At 39.7% G+C, this 21522-nt stretch overlaps 1 protein-coding gene across 3 annotated transcripts; it reads right to left on the reverse strand.

Moving 5' to 3' along the window:
* Positions 1–6839: 6839 nt before the first annotated feature.
* On the reverse strand, positions 6840–13499 carry CBR4 (carbonyl reductase 4). Of its 3 annotated transcripts, none has more exons than XM_042015008.1 (6): positions 13392–13499; positions 11323–11464; positions 10654–10771; positions 10060–10196; positions 8792–8926; positions 6840–7404 (listed from the first exon to the last, which is right to left on the reverse strand). In XM_042015008.1, exons 2-6 carry the CDS (start codon positions 11462–11464, stop codon positions 7226–7228), a joined length of 711 nt encoding a protein of 236 aa, XP_041870942.1. In that variant the 5' UTR covers positions 13392–13499; the 3' UTR covers positions 6840–7225. The 3 variants fall into 3 exon arrangements, with proteins under 3 accessions (XP_041870942.1, XP_041870940.1, XP_041870941.1); XM_042015006.1 differs by having other exon boundaries at positions 10654–10774; XM_042015007.1 differs by lacking the exon at positions 13392–13499 and having other exon boundaries at positions 10654–10774; positions 11323–13010.
* Between the last annotated feature and the right edge of the window lie 8023 nt (positions 13500–21522).

A 21522-nucleotide genomic window follows, 5' to 3' on the forward strand; every position in this document is an offset into this window, starting at 1 on the left:
TTACAAACTATCTGAAAAAGCAGGATAAAAGGTCATATTGAGAGGAGAATTAAAACACTGCAACTGAGAGCTTTTAACAGGTCATGGGCATACAGGTGTCGAGAGTACAGCCTCCAGCACAGACCTGGAACATATAGTTTAGTGCATTCAGCATTAGAAATACCGAGCTGGGAGATCTGCAAGTTAGAATTCCCAAAACATCAAACTGCTTCACTAACAAGCTTCAGCAATACCATATAATCGGTTTGCAGTTATTCTTAAACAATTTCTTTTAAATCATGCAGCGATTTCAAACCCATCAGCATGCTACACATGCAAGGGGCACTTCAGTACCAGCAGCCTGGGAAATGTTGAGGAACATCCACACAACTCCATTTGCTCTGTGACATCTGCCCCCCATGCTCCCACTGCCCTAATGTGTGTGTAATGATACCAAGTTAAGCTTTGGTGGCTTCTACTTGGATGATGTCTCACTGCATTTGGTGCCGACAAACTCAAACTGGCAATTTTGTTATATACAATGAACAAAAAATATCCCAGACTTTAACAGAGAGGAGCTGTTAACATAAAAAATAAAACCATAAAAATACCAGAACAGTTGTGATTATAGTCATGCTGACCCAAAGATGTCTGGCAAGGTACAGGCAGCATTTTTTACTATGAGACATATCGACAGCAAAAAGGAGCCTTTAGCGTATGATCTGAAATTGAACACAATGTGTGTGTGTGAAAATCAAATATGACTTGGGACTTAGAGTTCTTACTTCTTCAGGCACTAAGCACACCCAATGACTTCTCTCCACAACTACACTTGACCAGTCTTTTCAAATATTGATTAACTGAATCAAGTGGGTGCACCTGACCTTGAAGAGTTCATTTTGCTTTACTTAAATCAACTACACTGTTGCGTCCAGAAAAAAAGTCACATAACTGCAATGGACAATGTATCTTTCAGAGTCATGCAAGACAACCTCTCTCTCACACTGTGCAACGCATCAAAGTAGGAAAATTTGTCCTACAGCAATAAATAATCATTACAATGTATGTTTTAACTGTAGTTAATAATGTAACAAAGAGATTCTGCAAGCTGGGATTTAGATATCCAGTTTCTATCCAAATTTTACTGATCGCAGTTTGAAATCCATTCCATCTTTAAAAGTCATGCCTTACAACCTCCAGCAGCTCAGGATATATGGAACTGGGTTTTACAAAACAAGTAACAGGGATGCCAGCCATCAGCTTTGCATCTACACAGGCAACTCCACTTCCCTAAAACAATACAGCTTTACTCACCGAGACATTACTAACACAATAATGCCTTAGGATAGAGTGCCCTCAGGAGGCCACAATGAAATCTTTTCACGGGATACAACCCTAACTCACTCAGCATGCACCAACTCAGCCAAATTATATCCTTCCATTACCTTAGTCTGCAAAAGCTGTTCTCCACCAGAGCTCCTCCTTACAGCTGCAATATTTTTTAAAAATCCCAAACCAAAACCACCTCATGAATAGTTTATGTGTCCTGCTACAAACTTTTACTGACAGTAATCACAGAATCACAGATGGTTTGGGTTGGAAGGAACCCTAAAGATTATCTAGTTCCCAGCCCCCTGCCGTGGGCAGGGACACCTCCCACTAGACGAGGTTGCTCAGAGCCCTGTACAGCCCATCAACTGCAAGAGATGCCTGAAGAGCAAGAGGAGACTGTTTGTGTTAGACAGTGAGGTCACTACAGCAAGTCCTAAGCTACAAACATATTTCTTTAGAGATAAGCAGAAGTAAGGCTCCAATGACCTCCCCAGGACAAAAGATGAACAAGAGTAATCCATCATTTTCCCAAACATTAGAAAAATGCAGAGAACAGACATACAAAACAATTAACTTTCTAGGTCTGCAATATGCTTCAACTAAACCCCAGAACATGCAAATCTCACTACCTATGAACTTTGAACTGAATCCAACTCAAAGCCAACAGAAGAACAATTTTAGGTTTCCTAACTTGGCAATGACAAGGCAGGTCACAGAAATGAGTAAATACTGCAGTACACAACCTTCTTTTAGCAACGATATCCTCTCTGAAGCAGGAACCCCGCTGAGTAAAAACTCAAAGCAATAATTATGGGTGAGTCACAAAGGGGGTTGCTGTGTAAGAGGACTGCATGCTGAATTAAATGACAGCTGCAAAAGCAGTCACCCTCAAAACATGCCTTGATGGTCTCTTTAGAAATTCTGTGGTAGTACTGAAAAGCCATGTAGAAACCAGTGACATGGGGTGGGGTAGGAGAAAAGATCTGGAATAAAACAGAGTAAATTAAAGACCAGACTTGCACTGCAGCCTTCTTGAAATGCTCCCACAACCAGGTGGATGAGGTGAAGCTTCAATGCATGTCTGAAAAAACAATTCTAGGAAGAGGACTACAGATTCTTTAGAAACTGCAGAAACATGGAGTAGTGGGAATCCATAAAATACTCTGTTAAAGAGAAAAAAAAAGCAAAAAGATGTTGGTACTTAAGAGATTATAGGAGAGTTTTAAGCAACATAGCAGGTGAAGAAACATCAGATGGGTAAGAGCACATTCTCTCACTCCATTAGGAATGGAATCACAGAAACTATGTATGTCTGATAAGATAGTGGACTGAAGTTTTCAGAATTCAATTGAGAAGTCACTGTAAGTCAGTCAAGTGCACAGTCTGACTCACAAACACCCATATGCAAAAACCCCCCAAACATTTATATACAGCTTGGCATAAATGCCAGCAGCACAAGATATAAAGCCTGAATGTCTGCTTTTAATCAAGGACAGTGACAAAACAGACATACCAGAAATATGATGGAAGGAAGATTAAAAAAGTAAGATATTGATACAAAATATATAGGAGAGTCATAAAACTAAATATCAACACATTAAATAATCCAATCAAATAGGGATTGAATTTCCAAAACTAGCAAGGTAAACTGTTATTAGACAATATCAGTACCAACACCATTACAATGGTAGCCACAGCTATGACATCTGAGGTGTGTAAGGCCAGCAATGTAACTGTGATGACAGACAGCAGTTATGAATATGTTGGATAAATATCCCACTGAAGAGGCCAAGATCACTTTTTTAATATATTCTTTTTCATGCAGCTGATCAAGGCCACCCAACTCTGGCTGTGGTCCCCAGGACCATACAAGGCCTGAGCCAAAACGCTGTTTTCAAATACTGGGGTTTTTTTGATGGTGACTTTTATTTCTGCAAGTCTATTGACCAAGTTCATTAATAAAGACAGCAGTCCACTACCACAGACTTCCATAAAAAAGAAGCAACATACAATAAGAAAATATTGAAGTGAAGCCAAAAAGACAAGTCAAAATTAAGATTCAGTGCCCAGTGACAACATTAAGATTGAATGTACTGAACTTCAGTACAACAACTTTAAACACACACCTCAAATTAAACTTATTTTTGTGGGCAGGTGGAAGCTCCTAGCATTTAAACATCAACCTTTGTAAAACCAGCAGTCTAGCTTTAGGAGTCAAATGGAATCAGTCACTGAATGTAACATTTACAGACAGATCAGAGCGCAGAGGAAAAATCTGCAGAAGTGCATTGACAGTGACCAGCACCTCAGGAACAGGAACTGTGCCCAAAGAAGGGAAGCAGATGGTCAAAGTAAAAAGCAAAGTGATCAGGGAAGGAAAGACCACTGAGGAAAAAAAATCCCCAGACTGAACAAAACCCTACAATCAGTTTTTGATACCATGCAGGAACTTGAAAACCTTTACAGGCCACTTGAAGCTTTTACTCCTCAGAGCAAAACATCAGGAGAGGTCACAGAGGAAAGAGTGACAAATGGGAGAAGATGGGAGGCTATCACTCCCCAATTCTAAAAGATACCAAGTAACTGCAGTGTGAAACTTCTGAGTGAAACCTGCCTTGTTATCAAGCGACTGGAAGCTGGCAAAAGTGACAGCAAGTTTTTGTGATTTTAGTGGGTGGAAGGACCACTTGTTTTTTAAGAAGGGATTCCAGAGGGGTCCAGGGAACTAAAGACCAATTCTATTTTTCTGTACATAGCAAACTGCCAGAAATTGTTCTAAAGCCAAGAAAACAACAGGTTAAACATACAGAGCTGCTTTTGCAAAGGAAAAGTCATGTTTGATAAACATTTTAGAGTTCTTCTAAATAGGAACTTAAAAGAGATGAGAGTACAGAGATCTAATAATGGTGCATGTTTGAAATTCTAAAAGGCATCTGACACATTCCCTTGCCAAAAACTATTAAAGATGCTGTGCTGCCAAAAGAAGTTGTCATATCAGTACACCGTTTAAAGATAGAAGACAAAGGGTATGAATCAGCAGCTGTTGTTTCCTAAGGATGTGCAGTGCCAACAGAACACCCCAGGCACCTCTGTTGGGGCAGGCAAAGTACAATCCCTATTTCTAAGGGTTCTGAGACAGCAGTTTCTGAACACCACAGTGTACTCCAGGAACACTAAGTTACTCAAAGTAACAAACGGATTAAGGAATTAGAAAACTGCAGAACCATTTCACTGAGGAAACAGGTGTTAAAACCAGCAAACTAATCTCATTGTAGATATTTGAGAACAATTTATGCTGAAAAAAATACAAATATTCAGACCTTTACATAGATATATAGAAATGGACTCCAAGTTGACCATTAATTATTAGGGACTGAGTTATTGGTCTGAAAATATAACTGCAAAGGTTAGGAAAAAGCAAAACACTTTTATCATTTTTGGAAACAACATAAAGCAAAACATAAAACGTAATTTTTTAAAAATAGATCCACAGTGAATTCTGCAAGAAGCTCTATCTGTTTCTCTGTCCTTGAGAAACTGGAAAAGTAAAGCAAAGTTTAACACAGACAATACAAGATATAAAAGAGCTCTCTAGCAACAAACAATTAAAAGAAATACGTTTCTTCAGTATGAAACAGAAACAATGAAGGCAGGCAGGATAAGATAGAGGTCTACAAAATCAAAAGCAAAACAGAGAGAGCACCAGAGGGCTGTTTTTAATGCCTGCAGGCCTCAACCAGAGCTACCCATTGGTGGGTTCAAAAATCCCAGTCACAAACTGCGGGAGGTACCAGAGTCTTCTAAGGAGACACACACCTGCTCTGTCACCCGCCCTGGACATTCCCCTCTTCCCCTGCCTGAGACATCACACCAGGCTAGACAGAACCAGGATTATGTTAACCAGTTTTCAGTTCTAATTTACCAGTCTGGAGAAAAGGGGGAAAAAAGCTTTTTAAAAGTATGGTTTAAAGCTACCAACACTTCAGTCTGGTCTTGTGGCAACAGCAATAATAGAAACATAGCATGCCACAGTAATTTCTTTAAAAAGTTTCAGTACATACTGAGATTCTTCTGACAGCATTATTTCAGCTTTTAATTGCAAATGTAAACTAAAAATTCCATTGTAATAATTTATTTAACAACTCCCTTAACAAAGAAAAAAAAAAAAAAAATTAGGGTCAGAACTCACTACAAGGGAATTATTTAATGTTTCTTAGGTTTGGCTTTTGGTCAAGGTATGTCACACAGGCTTTGTTTGTAAAATACAAACCATAGGTATGGGCAGCAGCCAAGTCACTGACATATTCCTATTCGACTAGTAAGAATGTACCAGCTGTCCTTCCTCACCTTCAGTGCCCTTGGAAAAAATTCATGTAATCTCTGGCCAATTCCTTCTATCAAGGAAAAACATAATTAGCAATTATATTTTTGGTGCAAAGACCCATATGACACATAACAGCAGTAACAGGAAAATAAGGAATCCTGAAAGGATTACTTTCAGTGGTATTTTATATTCCAAAGTGAGTAGCACAACCAACTGTAAAATCTCCTGATCATACAAGTATTCCTTGTATTATTTCTCAATGCATACCTGCAAGAAGCTTGAACATGCACTGTCTTCTGGCACAAAGACAAAACATCTCAGCTGCACAAATGAAGAAAATCTCCGACTTTAAAGACTCAGTTATCATCACAGAGATCTCTTCTTTCTGTACTGTGCTGTGTGCCAAGATGGGAAGTAATTCAAAAGCTGAATCAACATCTGGATCATGATGCAATGAACACCAGAGCTAAGAAGTGAAGGTCCTGAACCACATTCATATTTTTCTTCAGAGATAATAAAAGCATCAATTATCAAAAATTACTTGAGCTCAATAGAAAAGCCTGAGGTCAAACATTTGGTAAGTTTTCAGCAAGACGGGAACACTCAGAATCATTTACAGCAGAATAATTACTCTGCTTCAAACGTTGCTTTGAATAAAATAAATGGCTATTTTATTGACTGTACATACATATGAGGGAGCATCAAATTAACAGCTGAACTGAGTGTTCATGATGATAGAGGGCAAAACACCTTGACTTCGTGCTCTGCAAGTGATACATGTTCTAAACATCTACTGAGTCCTTGATAAGTCTCTTATGCAGCAAGGTCTGCAGCTGTAGTGTTCAGCAGTGCATGTGCAGCTCAAGCTGAGAACATGACAGGATTAGCAGCTCCAGTGCTGTAACAGTCCTTCATGGCCACACACAAGTGCCACTGGATTGAGTGCTGTACATTCATTCAGGAATGGAACTGAGTAGGGTTTGTCTTTATAAAAACACATTGCATATAATTAAATCTCCTAAAGGCAATTCAGGTAAGCTGAAGATCTAGAAGTTCCTAGCTTTGTAGTGTTAGGTACAAACAAACAAAGCTCAAAGGAAACTCCTTGCTACTTTGTAGGGAATAACTGATAAGAATGCAAAACTATGCAGTTCACAATCTTTGCCGTACTTGAAAAACTTGATGCAATCATACCTGCCACCCATTAAACATGTCTCTGCACTTTATTAACCTTGGTGTAACATGATAATTCAAATAAAATCTCACTCTACCCCAAATTAGAAAACAGGACTTTATAAAAATACAGTGCTTTAAAAACTTATCAGCACATTATTAAAGCTATCACCATATCAAAACCAGATCTTTTTCAAATTGTTTCATGCACAGACTTTGTAATACCAAACAGACTCTTTCAGGCAGCTAAACAGACACATTGCACTTCACTGCTGCTGAATTTCTCCTCTGACCAAATAAGACTAAGTCAATTATGTACATCAGTCTTCAAACATTTTCCAACCCTCTCCCTTCATTTAGTATATATTTCTATGTTACCAACATGACATTAAAGCAGTAATTTATTCAAGGTAGTACTTAGGTCATAAGCTGCAAGCCTCCATCTACAACCAGAACACTCCCTGTAACATATGAAGATTCTAGAAGAAAGACAACAGCTTGTGCAACTTCATGAGGCTCTCCAAATCTTCCAAGGAGAATTGCTTTCTTCAACTGATCTTCTTCCAAATGAGCTGTCATCTCTGTGTGAATAAAGCCTAAGAGCAGAGAGATATATGAAGAGTTACCTAATCTTCAACTAAATTTATCTAGTGGATTTCCCACTGAATCCTACAAAGTGAAATCTACTACCAGGATTCAGCACCAGCTACCATTCTTCAAAGTCTCCAAAGCAGCCCACATCATTTGATGGCCAAGAACACTTTTTTTATCTAACCAATAAAATACCTTTCAATTTTGGAAACAGTGATGCAATAATGAAAATGCAGAGATCTACAGAAGTCCATGAAAGAAAAAAAAAACCAAACACCAAACAACCAAGCAAGAAAGGGTAATTAAAATTCAGTCCCAAACCCATATTTAGTATCACTTTTCTGAAAGACAAAATATACTCATGTCACCAAAGTGTTCTCAATTAAAATACAAGCACAAAATGTCTGGCAAGAAACCCTCTCAGCCTTGAAAGTGATTTTGCGTTATATTTTAGAACTTATGACAGCGCTTGAATAACTTCTATTAGAGCACTCACTTGAAGAATATTTCTTGACATTTTTGAAGGACATTTTTTACAATTTTCCATTATCTGAGATTTGGCTTTCCCACTGCTGCACAACTCTACACACAAGGTGCAGCTTCATAAAGAGCTGATCTTACCTGCTTTCTAGCTGCCATCAAGAAGGGAAAGTCTCCCTTTTGCTTTCTACTGTAAAACTGCCCCTTTATGATGGCTGTGGAAGAGCTGCTCAACTCACTAAAGAATAAAAGTATTTTTCCTGCCTAGTTCACAAGCTGAACAGGTTCATGTAGAATTCTGAAAGGCATCAGAGGTAGCAGAAGGTAAGCAGCAGTGTACACAGTTATGAGTGGAAAAACTATATAGAAAGGATTTTTCCTTAAGGGTGGTGGTTTGCTTGAACTAGATCATCTTATGAAATCACAGCCTTTACTCACAGAAATAACTTTTAGGACTCCCTCCTTTTACTACAGGGAGACAGGGGTGCTTTTATGACAGCTTCTCATGGTCTGTCATGTTTCTCTAATAACAAATAAGCATTCTCTAGCTGGAGACAAGGATAGCTCTCTGTCTATAATTAGTTCTAATCTTTCCATCTGCAAGGACAGCAAGTTTTGAAGAAGAAACAAAGGAAAAAAGAAAGACATTTATTATGTAATAATAACCTCTATAGAAACAGGTAGGCTTACTCTTCCAAATTTCTCAGTGTTCCCTTAAAAAGACTGAGAGTTTTCTAAAAGAATGTATTATACTTTAAACATACAAACAAACAAAAGATATTAAAAACATTTACTTACACAGCTGAAGAAAATAATAACAATTTGCCTTAAGTTACTTTCAGAGTACAAGAAATATCCACAGTCTTAGTGAATTGCAACAGTCAAGCACACAGGAATTCCTCAAAAACTGACCTGGAGCAACAACGTTGACTCGAATTTGCTTTTTTGCTACTTCTTTAGCAAGAGAGCGTGAAAATCCAACTAATCCTGCTTTGGTAGCACTATACACACTTTGACCAGAGTTGCCTTTAAGTCCTACAATACTCCCTAAAATAAAGAAGCATCAAAGAGAAGATTAAATGGGTAACTTGAAACCTTGTACTAGCTTTATCATTTTAGTTTTAAACTTGGAATGAGAAATGAGATCCCAAGAAAATGAGTAAAATATGTATTACTTTATGCACTTTATCCTGCTAAGATAAGCAAAACCCCAAGTATCTGTGATTTTTGTACAATCCATGTACCTATGTTGACCAACAGGCACCATGAGAGTAAAATGAAGACTTTCTAAGAGAAAGTATCCTCCCCCTGATCAAATAAAAGAAGAAAGAAACTGACTGTACCTATCAATTCTTAGTTAATAGCCAGCAGCTGGTAGATCTAGATATTGAAAGAATTGGTTAAGAATAGTATCTTAGGTTACAATGTAAGATGTAAGCAAAAGTATGTATTCTATCACCAGCTGTTAAAACCAGGTGGGGCAATGTTCTTTATCTCTTCCATGACACATCCCTGATAACTCTCTCCAGAGGGATGTCTTCTGTTTAATGGGCTATCAAGCCCCACTGCATGACTCATAGAATTACATCATCCCATTGTGAGATGCTCCACCCAGGGGGAGGAACCAAGCATTCCTACCCGGATATAATCTGGGGTTTGGAGCACCTCAGTCAGCCCTACCTAGCGGATTCCCAGAGGACAAGAGCTACCACTGTACCCTCAGGTGAAGAGCAGACCCTTCCACAGGATCACTGCTTCAACAGGACCACTTCATCTGGACTGCTACCACCACCCTGACTAACAGGGTGTCAGGCTGTATCCTGACTCTGTCAGTGTTCTTGTACTGTTGCATTTATTTTAATTTTCTTATTAAATTATAATTCTGACTTGCAATCTCCCACTGGTGTGTTTTCAAACTAGTACAAATAGCAAAATTCTTTTTTCAATAAAATATAAACTCTGAGGTGTTTATTACTGAAAAAAAGCTGGTTTTCTATTTAGAAGTTGCTGAAATTACACAAAAGAATACGCATTCATCAAGATATGCTAAATATAGAATGCCTAAATACAAGGAAAAGGAAAACAAGTTAGTTGCAACAAGTAATGTAGTATGTTACACCTGCTAAATATTTCTGGAAGACTAGTACACAGAATTCTACTGGCTTACACAAGTAACTCACCTATATTGACAATAGCACCTCCCTGTTGTTGAATCATGGCCTTTACAGCAGCTTTGCAAGTCAACATCGTTCCCAAAAGGTTGGTGTGAATCTGGGCTATCATATCTTCAGTCTTGGTTCTCAGTAACAAACCATCCCTGACAAACAAACCAAAAAACCCCCAAGGAACTCGCTAAACAACCCCACTGATCACATGTACTCTTAAAAAATGACTGTTGATAGAATATTATGGGGGTGTATGTGGTTCTATACATTCGAGCGTTCAAAATGCAACACAGCAAGAACAAGTTACCCATGCTTCTGGCCATAGAGCCTCTTTTGCAGAGAGGTATCAAGCACTGTTTTGGACCATTTGGGGGGAAAAAATGGAAGAAAGAGTAGAGGGGGAACTCAGAATGCAGAAACTACAGTGAAAGCTGTATCATCGGTTAGCATTTTACTGCCATCAGGAACAAAATACTGGCAAGCACTTAATATTGTTGGCAGATGTGCTCATTAGCAACTATCTTACGAAATGCAAAGGTCGAGAGCACCTTACAGAGAGCTGCCTTCGTATAGCATTAAGTACCTATAGTCTTGTAAGGAGCAACCAACCTGTTGATCCCAGCTGCATTAACCAAGTAGTTAATAGGACCCAAATTCCTCTGCATCTCCTCAAAAGTCTTTTGGACTTCTTGTTCACTGGACACGTCACAGCTAAGTGCCAGATGTCCTGCTGTATTGAAATACATATAACATCAAAATAAACAGTAAAAGCTGTATATAATTCATAAACCTTCTTCTGAATTTATCAACTCAGTTGTAAAACAGATGTTGAACTTGTTATAATTTAAGGAACCTATTTAATGCCCAAATAATTAAATACAGACAATTTTCAAGTATCGTATTAATTAATAATGTGAAAATTCCTTGTTTTGTATTTTTTGCCTTTTGAAATCAGAAGTTCAGCATGAGCAGACTGGTCTCAGTTCTAGCTTGTTCAGGAGCTGAGGATGACTCAATTCACACCACCTTCCTGTTGCGAACCAGAACAATTCCATTCATCTTAAAATTCCTATAATGCAGATTAAATAGGTAACCTGCTTTCTCAACAACTATTGTGAAAACAAAATTGTACCAATACAGCTTTTTTTTTTTTTATTTCTCACTCTTTATTTTCCTTTTCATCTAGTTAAACAAAAAGGGGTTTTTAATGACTAGCTATTTTTACAAGTCACCTAAGCACGGGACAGTGAGGAGATAACTGCACAGCAGCATACATACCACCAAGATTCCGTGCAGTGGTCTGGGCCACATCCAGATTTCTAGCAATGATGGCCAGGCGGCAGCCCTTCTGTGCCAGGAGCTCTGCCACAGCTTTGCCTATTCCACGGGATCCTCCAAAAATGGCACAGACCTTGCCCATCTTCAAAATAATTCACAAATTGCAAATAAACCACAAACTTCATGTGCAGTACAGCAAGACAATAGCTGCTATTCTTGGCAACATCACAGCCTTTACCCATTTGTAGCAGTTTGTAATAGCGGGTTATAGAATTAGTGATTTGTTGCTTTTTTATTCATCAAAAAAAAAAACCAATTGAACTAAATTAGGCACAGCTTCCACAAATGAAAGTTAATTCTTAAATACTTCTGAACTAGTAAAAACAAAAATCACACATGTTACCTAGCATTCCAATACCAGAGTTATGGTAACTCCTATTCAAGGGATGAATTATGTGATTTATGTACCTAAAGGCCACAATGTATCGTTCAGCTGCTTATTCAAAGCCGATGTACCGGTTGTAATTATATTATTCTTGCAATCACTATTCTTGTGCTGAAGTCATTTAGCCTCAAGGTCTCACTCCATCCAAAGTATCTGTCTTGGACACCACCAGTGCAAATGTTACTGAGTACAATTCGAAACTATTGTATTTACACTGGTTTAATACTGTCAGACTATGTTTTACCACTAGCCTGGGGTTTTTTGTTTCTGCTTTTGAAGGAAGCAAAAAAAGCTTTTTGAAATACAAAATGATCGTGAAGTAGCTAGCTTTGATGTTTAGAATGGTGCACACAAAGAAAGTACTTCTGTAGAATGATCTTTTATTCTGCAAGCTCTGGAAACCAATCAGCTGTTTTGGGATTTCCTGAGGAGATGGAAGCAGAATCCAAGCAATAATAATGAATCTTTTTTCCATACATTTGAATAAATCCTTTTTGAACCCAATTATACTGTCTTCATAACATCCTGAAGCAATGAGTTTCATTATTTGTGGGAAAGTACTTCCTTTTGTTCTTAATTTGCTTTCTGATTAGATAATTTTATGCATTTCTCCTCATAACTTCCCCTTACTGTTTCACTCTCCACCTGAATCCTCTTTCAGGTCTATTCAGTTACTCCTACACATATGGAAGCTATTCAGTACCTCACTAAAGAGTGTCTGAATCCTTAGACCTTACCCTTGGCCTCACTGAGGTCCATTAAACCCTTCTGGATGAGTGATAACCAGAACAGCACACAGTACTAAGCGTACCAGGCCACCACCAACTCATGCAACGGCATGATGGTTTTGGTCCTCTGTGACAGAGTCTGAACAAGCAGACGTTCTGTCCTTTTCCCTAACAAAGTATTCACAAGTGCCTGAAACCAACCCACACGTCTGCTTTTCCTGGCAAGTTCTTGGAACAGAGAAAGCCCCTTGTGCATCAACCAGGCATTCACAGGTGGGGCACAGGGCCCGCCTGCAACGCAGTAATGTAAAGTTTGTGCTTTAACATAGAAACGCCATACAGGCTCCTTGCAGTTGGGACTTGGGAGAAAAAAGCTGCAGCAGGAGTAATGACCTGCCGTTCCCTGGATAGATAACCGAAGGGAAAACCGGGTGTCTTTGGAGCAACAGGCACTCGCAAGCACCTATACGACCTTTCCGAACCAAGCACTTAACGCGTGACCCCGGGGCTCCAATGACACCACCCCACGGCACTCGGCTGCCAGCCCAAGTAGGGCACCTTGAAGCAACGGCGAGCGGCATTCCCGCAGCCCTCCCTCCTTCCGTCCCCCGTCCGTGCCGGCAGCGCGGCCGAGCTCGGCTCCCGCTCGCGGCCCGGCTGCAGGTGGAGCCCTCGGCACGGACAGCGGGAAGCGCCGCCGCCGCCGGGCCCGCGGGGGACGCCGGGACGCGCAGCCCGTGCGCCGCCGGTGCCACGGTGGCAGCGCGGCCGCTCCGCGCCGTCCCTGCGTCCCTCCGTGTCCCTCCCCGCCACGAGCCAGGCGCGGGCTGCGCCTGCCGCCCCGCCACGGCTACAGGAGAAGGACGGGAGAACGTGTTCCACGTGCGCTCCGGTACCTCCCGGCCGCCGGCTCGCTGCCCTCACGGAGCGCGTTTCCCTGTCCAGCGAGGCCGGCTCCGCTCCGCGCTGAGCGCAGGCGTCACGGGGTGCGGCGTGACGTCACCGGCAGCGGCCCGCGGCCGCGGTGCCGGCGGGGAAGGAGCCGCGCCGTGCGCCCGGGGTGCTGCCCTCGCTCTGCGGCCCGGGCGGGCCCGCCCCGGCTGCCGAGGGCCCTGCGCTCGCACACGGGCATCGCCTCTGCTTTTCGCTTCACCCTTGCCGGTTTTAAGCTCCATTTTACAGCATCCAGCTTAGCCACTGCCACGCTTTGCGCCTGGACCCGATGTTCTCTGCTGGAATTCATGTGGGGCACGAAGTAGCGGCCTCACTGAGCTGGAGCTCTCAGTCCTGCCCTTGCTACCCCCTTCGTGGACAAAAAGGTGCTTCATACATAGATACAAACAATGAGATGAATTTCTCTCATTTTCGTGTATCCTTGCCCCAAAATCCCAAGGATCTTGTATGAGGCATCGCTGTACCAGAAGGGTTGAAATTTCAAACACATTCAGGTAGATAAACCCAAAATACAGAAGCACATGTGAGAGTTCCTGTTCAGGAACCAAAACAAACTTCATGATATGCAATTAAACTAATATAAAAAACTACTCTCTTATAGTAGTAATGCTGTTTACAGTTTTGATTTAAGTCTGATCATATGCTGGAGAGGTTTCTGTGGACTCTTAATTAAGTCACACAGACCGAGTAAACTTTTGACCCTGAGGAATACTAATAAAAGCAATCACAATTTTGTACAAGAGTACATTTCAGAATTTTTTTGAGAGAAAATTATTATTATTATTATTATTTTAAAGTTCCACAAAAGTTTTATTATTAAAAGATATGTTGAAATCCTATTCGAGTTTCTATGAGCAAAGGGGGATTGCAACTTTGTACAGTTCTTGCTTTTGACTCGAAAGGCGTTTTTCAGAATTTCAGATTATAAGTGCTTCCAGGGGAGCTGTAGAACATTTAATAACATTAGTTCTATGCATGTAGGATTATTTTTCCACAGATCATCCTTTACATATAGAAGAAAAAGCAGATTTAGGCATTGTCAAACAGGTGAGCATCTGTAAGAAAAATAAAATTTTTAAGAAAAGCTCTTAAGAGAATTAGTTTCTTTTAGCAAGTACATTTAGATTGCAAGCGGCTCTTTTCAGCAGAGCAGATGAGATTTTGTGATACAATGACATTTCAGAACATGCCATATTCTGAAAACCTGGAGATCCCAGTGATAAAGAAGAAAAGGCACTGACAGCTGAAACTGTGACTCAGAATAGTCTCTGACCAAGACTTCTGGTACCTAGAATAATTAAGGACCAGGATAGCCTTTTTCTTCAAGTGAAACTTATAAGCAAGGCAACACAGAGGGAAAAAAATTGTCCTTAGTGATGTTTTCTGAAGGTGTGTATACCATAGAGAAAATAACTATGAGCATCACATTGTATGAGGACAGCAGCAGGCAAATTTTTTGAGAAAAAAATTGTACGTAATTATGACTTTACCTTATTTCTGACCTGTGTCCTTATCCATACAGCTGATTTAGCCTTGTAAGAAAGTTAAAGGAAGACTAATCTGTCCTGTGCTGTTAAGATTTTGCTGACACAGAGTAAGCAGGAGTTCAATGTGGGGGTTTTAAAGTGTGTTACAGTTGACAAAGTAAAATATCAGACAAGATTCTGTTTAATTCTTATTGATTAACTTACTGTTTAAAATGAGATGTGTGTTCATTAATTGGCCAAAGTGACATTAGCCTTTTTTTTCCAGATGCCTGCTTAAATCATAAGATCAGATCAAGCAGATTAATCTGATCTCATGTTTATTCTGATTATCAGTTTATTCACACTGATTATGAGTTTATTCTGATTATCAGTTTATTCACACTGATTTCCCATTAAAGCTAGTGGAGCTAGTGGAGTCCAAGAGACAAATCAGTGTCATAATGATTACCTCCCCTTTTGCAGGGACAGTAGCTGATACAAGAACTTGATCTGATAGACCTGTTCCATCTATCATGACCAGATCTGTAACAGCTAGTTCAGTACTGGTCATTATTGTGCCTGGCTTACTCTTAATGTGGAAATGTAAGCTAATAATTCTTGTACGTCTGTCTGTGTGACCATGTGTACACACACTTGGAACCTGTCCACAATGTACAAAAGGATGCAGCAGCTGTCTTTCCTCAAGCATAAAGCATTCAGGCATTAAGAACACTCTTCTAAGAGAGGTTTTTATTCCTTTCTTTAAATGTTTTAATCATTCTCCCACACAATCAAGATATTGCTTTCAAGTAAGAATTTCTCTATTAACACAGGAAAAACCAAAATATTCTCCAACAGGAAAGGATATTTAATGTATCTAAAAGCAAAAAAACCCACGCAAATCAGAGCATAATGGCACAAAAGGGGTCACTGTAACTGAGGTCCCCTCTACCAGCTATTTCAGATTCCTCCTGGGTTTTGATTTAAGGCAAGATTTACAGAGAATGAGTGCTAATCATTAACCACAGTGGTGCCTGAATCTGTGGCCTCTTAAACTTCTGCCAAGAGTCACACATGAAAGAGCAGTCCTGCTCAAATGTCCAGCAGCATTTTCATACTGTTCCCTGTACTGCTTGTGAAAGCATACCTCCCACATTACATGGCAATTGTGTAAGGCCTGGGACAAAGCAACTGGAGAACAGGCTGCACATGTGCTCAGTCCTGTTTTAAACAAAAGCCTGCGGGTTGGGGCACTCGGCTCCAAAAAAACCTGCTTTCAAGTCCCCTCCCTTACTGGAAACATGGTCACTAGCTTCAGTTTTTCACCACTGAACAAGCTTGTCATAACCATCAGTCTGAAGTGGTTTTAGGTTATAGGAACAAGAACAAAAAATTAAAGTTGGCCAAGGAGATTTGACACTCGAGCCAGATGATTACTGTCCAGAAATGTAAGACCTTGGGGATTAAACATCAACTGAAATCATCATTCAAGAAACTATTTTGCTTTTCAACTGGCGTATTAAAGATGACCTCCCTAGCTTAAGCAAATCTGATGATGAGGGCATGTATCTGGGATACAGGAGTCATGGGCTTAGAACAGAATTAAGCCAGGGAAGAGCTTAAGAGGTTTCCTTCTTTCCAGGTCAAATGATAACTCAGTGGCAGGTCACACAGTCAACACACTGCCATGCATTTCTTCCTGTAAAAAGAAGGGGTGTAACTGGACTAGGTGCCTCGTTCTAGGTGAGCTCTCAGGGCTCCTCATTATTTTCCACTTTGTCTGGACAGCTCAGCACTGAGGCTGCTGTCTCTTTTTGTTCCCCTTTCTTCAGAAATGCACTTGTGGTTTACACTGGGAAAAATCAGTTAGTTTCTAATTTTGTACTTATATATATGTGCTATATACACACATATAAAATATATAAATTAATAACTAACAAGTTTTATGTTGCAATTCACAAATGCCTTTGATATGGCCTTAGCCTTCTAGGCAAGTGATACAGACCTGAGATAAACTGCTGAGGAAAAATACAACTGCCTAATTGTATGACAGAAAAAAACCACCCCTCTCCTCCCAGTATTTTGCCACTTGGCAAACTTTTCCCATCCACACCAGTTCAGACATTTAAGTGGCCAAATTTCCACACTTCTGCTGTTAAGTGATCTTTTTTTTATGACCCTGCAGTCTGTTTTGTTTTTCTAGACCATGCAAAATCTCTGCAATATTTGTTCTTGTGTGATAACAGTGAACTTTTATCATGCCAACACAAAGTGGTTTTATACAGTTTAGGAACCTTTTCAAAAAATTGAAAACTTCTTCCTCTTAAGAAATTTCTTCCTGGTACCTCTGTGAAAGTGTAAAAACCCTGTGAAAACTCTAGAAACAAAACAACACACCAAAACCCAGAACAAAACAAAGCTATCAGAACCTTGGCAAATTACCTAATGTTTTCATATCCTCCTGGCTAAACAGGTTTCCCCACTACGACCAGGATTATTTCACACGTCAGCGTGAGGCCCGTGTTTGAGTTAGCACGGTCACTGAAGTGCTGCTGCTCCCAGTGAGAAGTCAGGCACACCATGAAGGGAACACAGAGGAGGAGCCTGTATTATTGCTGCTTCATCTTTTGGTAAAATGGAACACTTCACTGCCAGTGCTGCCCTGAGGCACCTGGCACATTAAAATAAAACTACCCCAACATCACCCACCCCTGCAAGACTATCTTCAAGAAACATTTGCTGCACATTCAGCCTCTGTCCATAACTCCTGTCTGATCACAGACACTGGACACTCCTACTGTGTATCAGTGGACTTTGGACTAAAGAGATGAAATCTAGGATCTCAGCATGTCCTGAAATCCCTTATTTCCCTCCATGCATCCCACTCCTTATGTATGCCACAGAATGTATCAGTGTTTAGCTCCTCAGTCCCAAGACAGTGAGGACTGGGAACAAGGAAGAAATAACCAGCTCAGCCATCCAGGGAGTAAACTCACCACTTTCTGTACAGCACCTCTCAGACAGTTTTTCAAAACTGCAAAGTGTGTCACACAGAGCAGTCAGCATCTCCCAGCAAGGCAGTCTGGAAAACAGTCAAAACTGACACCACCACAGAAGGACATGTCACTCCCAGCAGTTTCCACTGACTATTTTGTATAGAAAGGATATTTTTTTGTGTATTGCATATATCGTAACCATTAAGAATATCCACTGGAAGTCTGGTACAATAACATCTAAGAGTTTTGCAGAAGTGTTTGAGTACTCCTGAGTAAATGACTCCTGTTCTCTTAGAGGCAATATACTTTTAATTATATCTAATATACTCAATAGTTAAAAGAAATAGGCTCAGGAAAAGCACTTAAAAATATCTAAAAACTATTTATAAATGTCTACTCAAGGTCTTGCATAATTTGCTTTTATTTTACATATGAACAATGTTTTAACTTCCCCCTTTTTTTTCTCATAGTCTCATCCCATTCACTACACATTTATATAAGCTGCAAAGTAAGATTTGTGGCCAATCATTTCAAGAATTCATTTATCTTGTAAAAATCTGTTTAACTAATACTGCAGTTTCTGATGAGAAAAAAAAAAAGAGTATTTTGGAGAAGTATTCATCACCAAAGGTTTTAGCTCCAAAACATACAAAAAACTGCTCTCAACATTAGAATTAACAGAAGAAAGTTTTGTCTAATCAGAGAGAATTTCCTTCCTGTTATGATGGAGCAAGTGGCAAGGTTTTTCTGCCCTAATACATCACTTAATCATAGTCTCAGGTTTTGAATCTCCACAAATGGTATGGGCAAATCCAAATTGTTGCCCACTTTGGTCCTGTGATGCAGTCTCCTGAGAATTTACTGCATCTACTCATATTTAGTCAGTAAACTGTTTGCTTTGTTGAGGAGGGGGAAGGAGGTGGGATGTTGGGAGAAGGTGACAAGGAGAAGCGGGCAAAGTCAGAAGGAAGCGAGGGAATAAAGACAGAAAGATTTGACCAAGTGATTTGGACTGAACTCATTAGGGTGAGAAAATTCAGCTAAAGGCCTATACTGCAGGAATAGAAAAACATAGTTAATAAGTAACAAGAGCTGATCCTTCACCTCCCTTCTCATGAGAAGTTCTAAGGACTTACACAAAGCAAAACAAAGCAAAATCTTTGTTTCCTAAGCACATTAATTAGCCCCCATGAAATAGCAGATCTGAGATACATGGAAGTGAAATACTTCAATGATTCCCCCAAATACCTGTCTTGACATTCATAACATTTATGAAGAGTCCAAAAGCTGTTTAAAGCAGGAAACTGAAGGCACATCCACAAGCACTAACTGTTTATATAGCCTCCCCTATTTTAGCATACATTATTTATGTGACCATGAATATGTTTTCAAGGGTAGCCCTAATGAGGCACAAATTTACTGAGTACAGGAATACCAACTTAATGTAGCACATCCACTTACTGACAGAAAGCAGCAAGTCAAGGGACCATGTAGTCATCCCTCCATAATTACAAATAACTGTGATCCTAAGCATAAGGACTTACACTGGCAAAACTTCAGCTGATAATTTGCCAGCAGTGAGTGTTGAACACACTCCATAATAAATGGCAACTCTGATAGTGCTAGTGACAATCACTCAGATCTCATAGACTGCTCACCTCCTTTATGTTCACCAGTATTATAGGAGATGTCAAAACCAATATTCTTTACAGCTGTTAGCATTTTGCAGCCCAAATCACATAGAGTAATGCTTAGAGAGTTTTCAAGGAGCTCCCAACATTCAATTTTCTCCATCGGATTGCCCTAAACAAATCTAATTTCGTATCACATCTCCTTGTGGAAATACTTCACTGTCATTTCATCTCACTCATGTACTTAACTGAGCAGCTGAAGACGTCATCCTCTTGTGACATACAGAAGCCCTTACTGTTGTATGTCCTTCTAATAAAGTAGTCAATCATAATAATACCCAATCAGCTGGCTTAATGAAGTAAGAATTAGGTTATTAAAGATGAAAAGAGGTATTTTCAGATGACTGCTTGCATCATTTTTTAATTTATCTATCACAGTGAATAATTTCTTTCAATAACTATCAGGGGAGATTAGCATCCTTGGGAAAAATTAGCTATTGTTCCCACCAGACTGTCATGTAAGTAATGTCTGATTATATAAAATGCATAACTACCTTCTTTCAACAGCTGGGTTTTCTTAATCATCCCTCATATAAATATAATTCATTGATATATATTTTAAATATAGTTCTATGGTTTTATCCTCACTTGCCTAAACTTTCAGTACCTTTTCTATCCTCAACATAGAGAATGTACCATAAACTGCACATCACAGGGGTGGATTATCCCCAGCCTGCTGTAGACAAGCTCTCTTTCCAGTCACAGTTCAGCCTCTCTTTATCCAGTTTCTGCACATCATGGTCTTTTTTCTTGACCAAGGGGACACTCCCCATACAAGTTTTTTTGATGGATGTAAAACTCATATACCATTGTTTGATTGTTGTTTTGTTGTTTTTTGGGGTTTTTTTTTGGTTTTTTGGTTGGGTTTTTTTTGTGTGTGTCTGTGTTTGGTGGGTTTTGGGTTTTGTTTGTTTTATTAGAGAACTCTAAATTTACCAGAAGTGTCAGTTCTGAAGAGCACTGAAAAAAAAAAAGAATAAATAAAATTCAGGAATGAAGTACATTTGTCCATGTTTGACATTTTTTTAAAAGAAAAGCTAGAGGTTCAGAGAGTATTCAAGCTAGTATTTACCTCCTAACTTTCACAGTGTAGCTGCTAAACCAGAGGAGATGGACACATGAAGACCATGCATTTATCAGAGACCCTGCTATTTTCCCAAAAGCAGATATCTGGCTTCTACTTCAGGTTTTCTGCAGCATGAGGATCATTAGCCATGATTTTTTAAGCTGAACCTACGACTTCAGCCAATCTTAACTAGGATAGAAGAGTCCATTGCTTTTATGTCTTTTCTTTCTACATGGATAATGCTTTTGTGGTTTTCTCTCTTCCTGGTAGACAAAAGGAGGAATGCTTCTCTCTTTCCATCTTGCATGAAAAAGAGTAATCTTTATTGTCTCCAGCCATAGTCTTTTCCTTAATACTGCCCACAGACTGGAGATTTTCATACAAAATTGCCTGCATTTGGACTCCAGCGACTATCATTGTGTAATATCACACTGCATCACTTGGATCGTAATTATTTCATACACGTGGGTAACATCTCTGCAGAGTGTGCAGTGTTTACATAGCACAGTTTATTTCAGTTTACTTCATTGAATCATTGTTGAATTTGAGGATGCGTTTCATAAACAATTATTCTGCTCTAATAGTAACAAGTAACACATTTGCTTTACAGACACCTCAGCAAGGCACTCCTGTCAACTTGAATTGTCTGTCATGTGCTTTAAAATGTTTTGAAAAAAAATGGCATGCCATCTGTCTTCCGAGCACTCATTAAATCCATGGGAATATGAGTGTGTAAGGAAGCTAACATCACATGATGCCCACAAGAAAGCTGGAAAGAAAGAAGGAAGGAAAAGGAAAGAAAGAAAGAAAACAAGAGGAGAGGAGAGGAGAGGAGAGGAGAGGAGAGGAGAGGA

The sequence above is a fragment of the Corvus kubaryi genome, unplaced genomic scaffold (genome assembly GCF_017639235.1).
Source record: "Corvus kubaryi isolate FWS band 111438036 unplaced genomic scaffold, C.kubaryi_AGA036_p1.0 split3-131, whole genome shotgun sequence".
In the NCBI taxonomy this organism is placed as follows: Eukaryota; Metazoa; Chordata; class Aves; order Passeriformes; family Corvidae; genus Corvus; species Corvus kubaryi.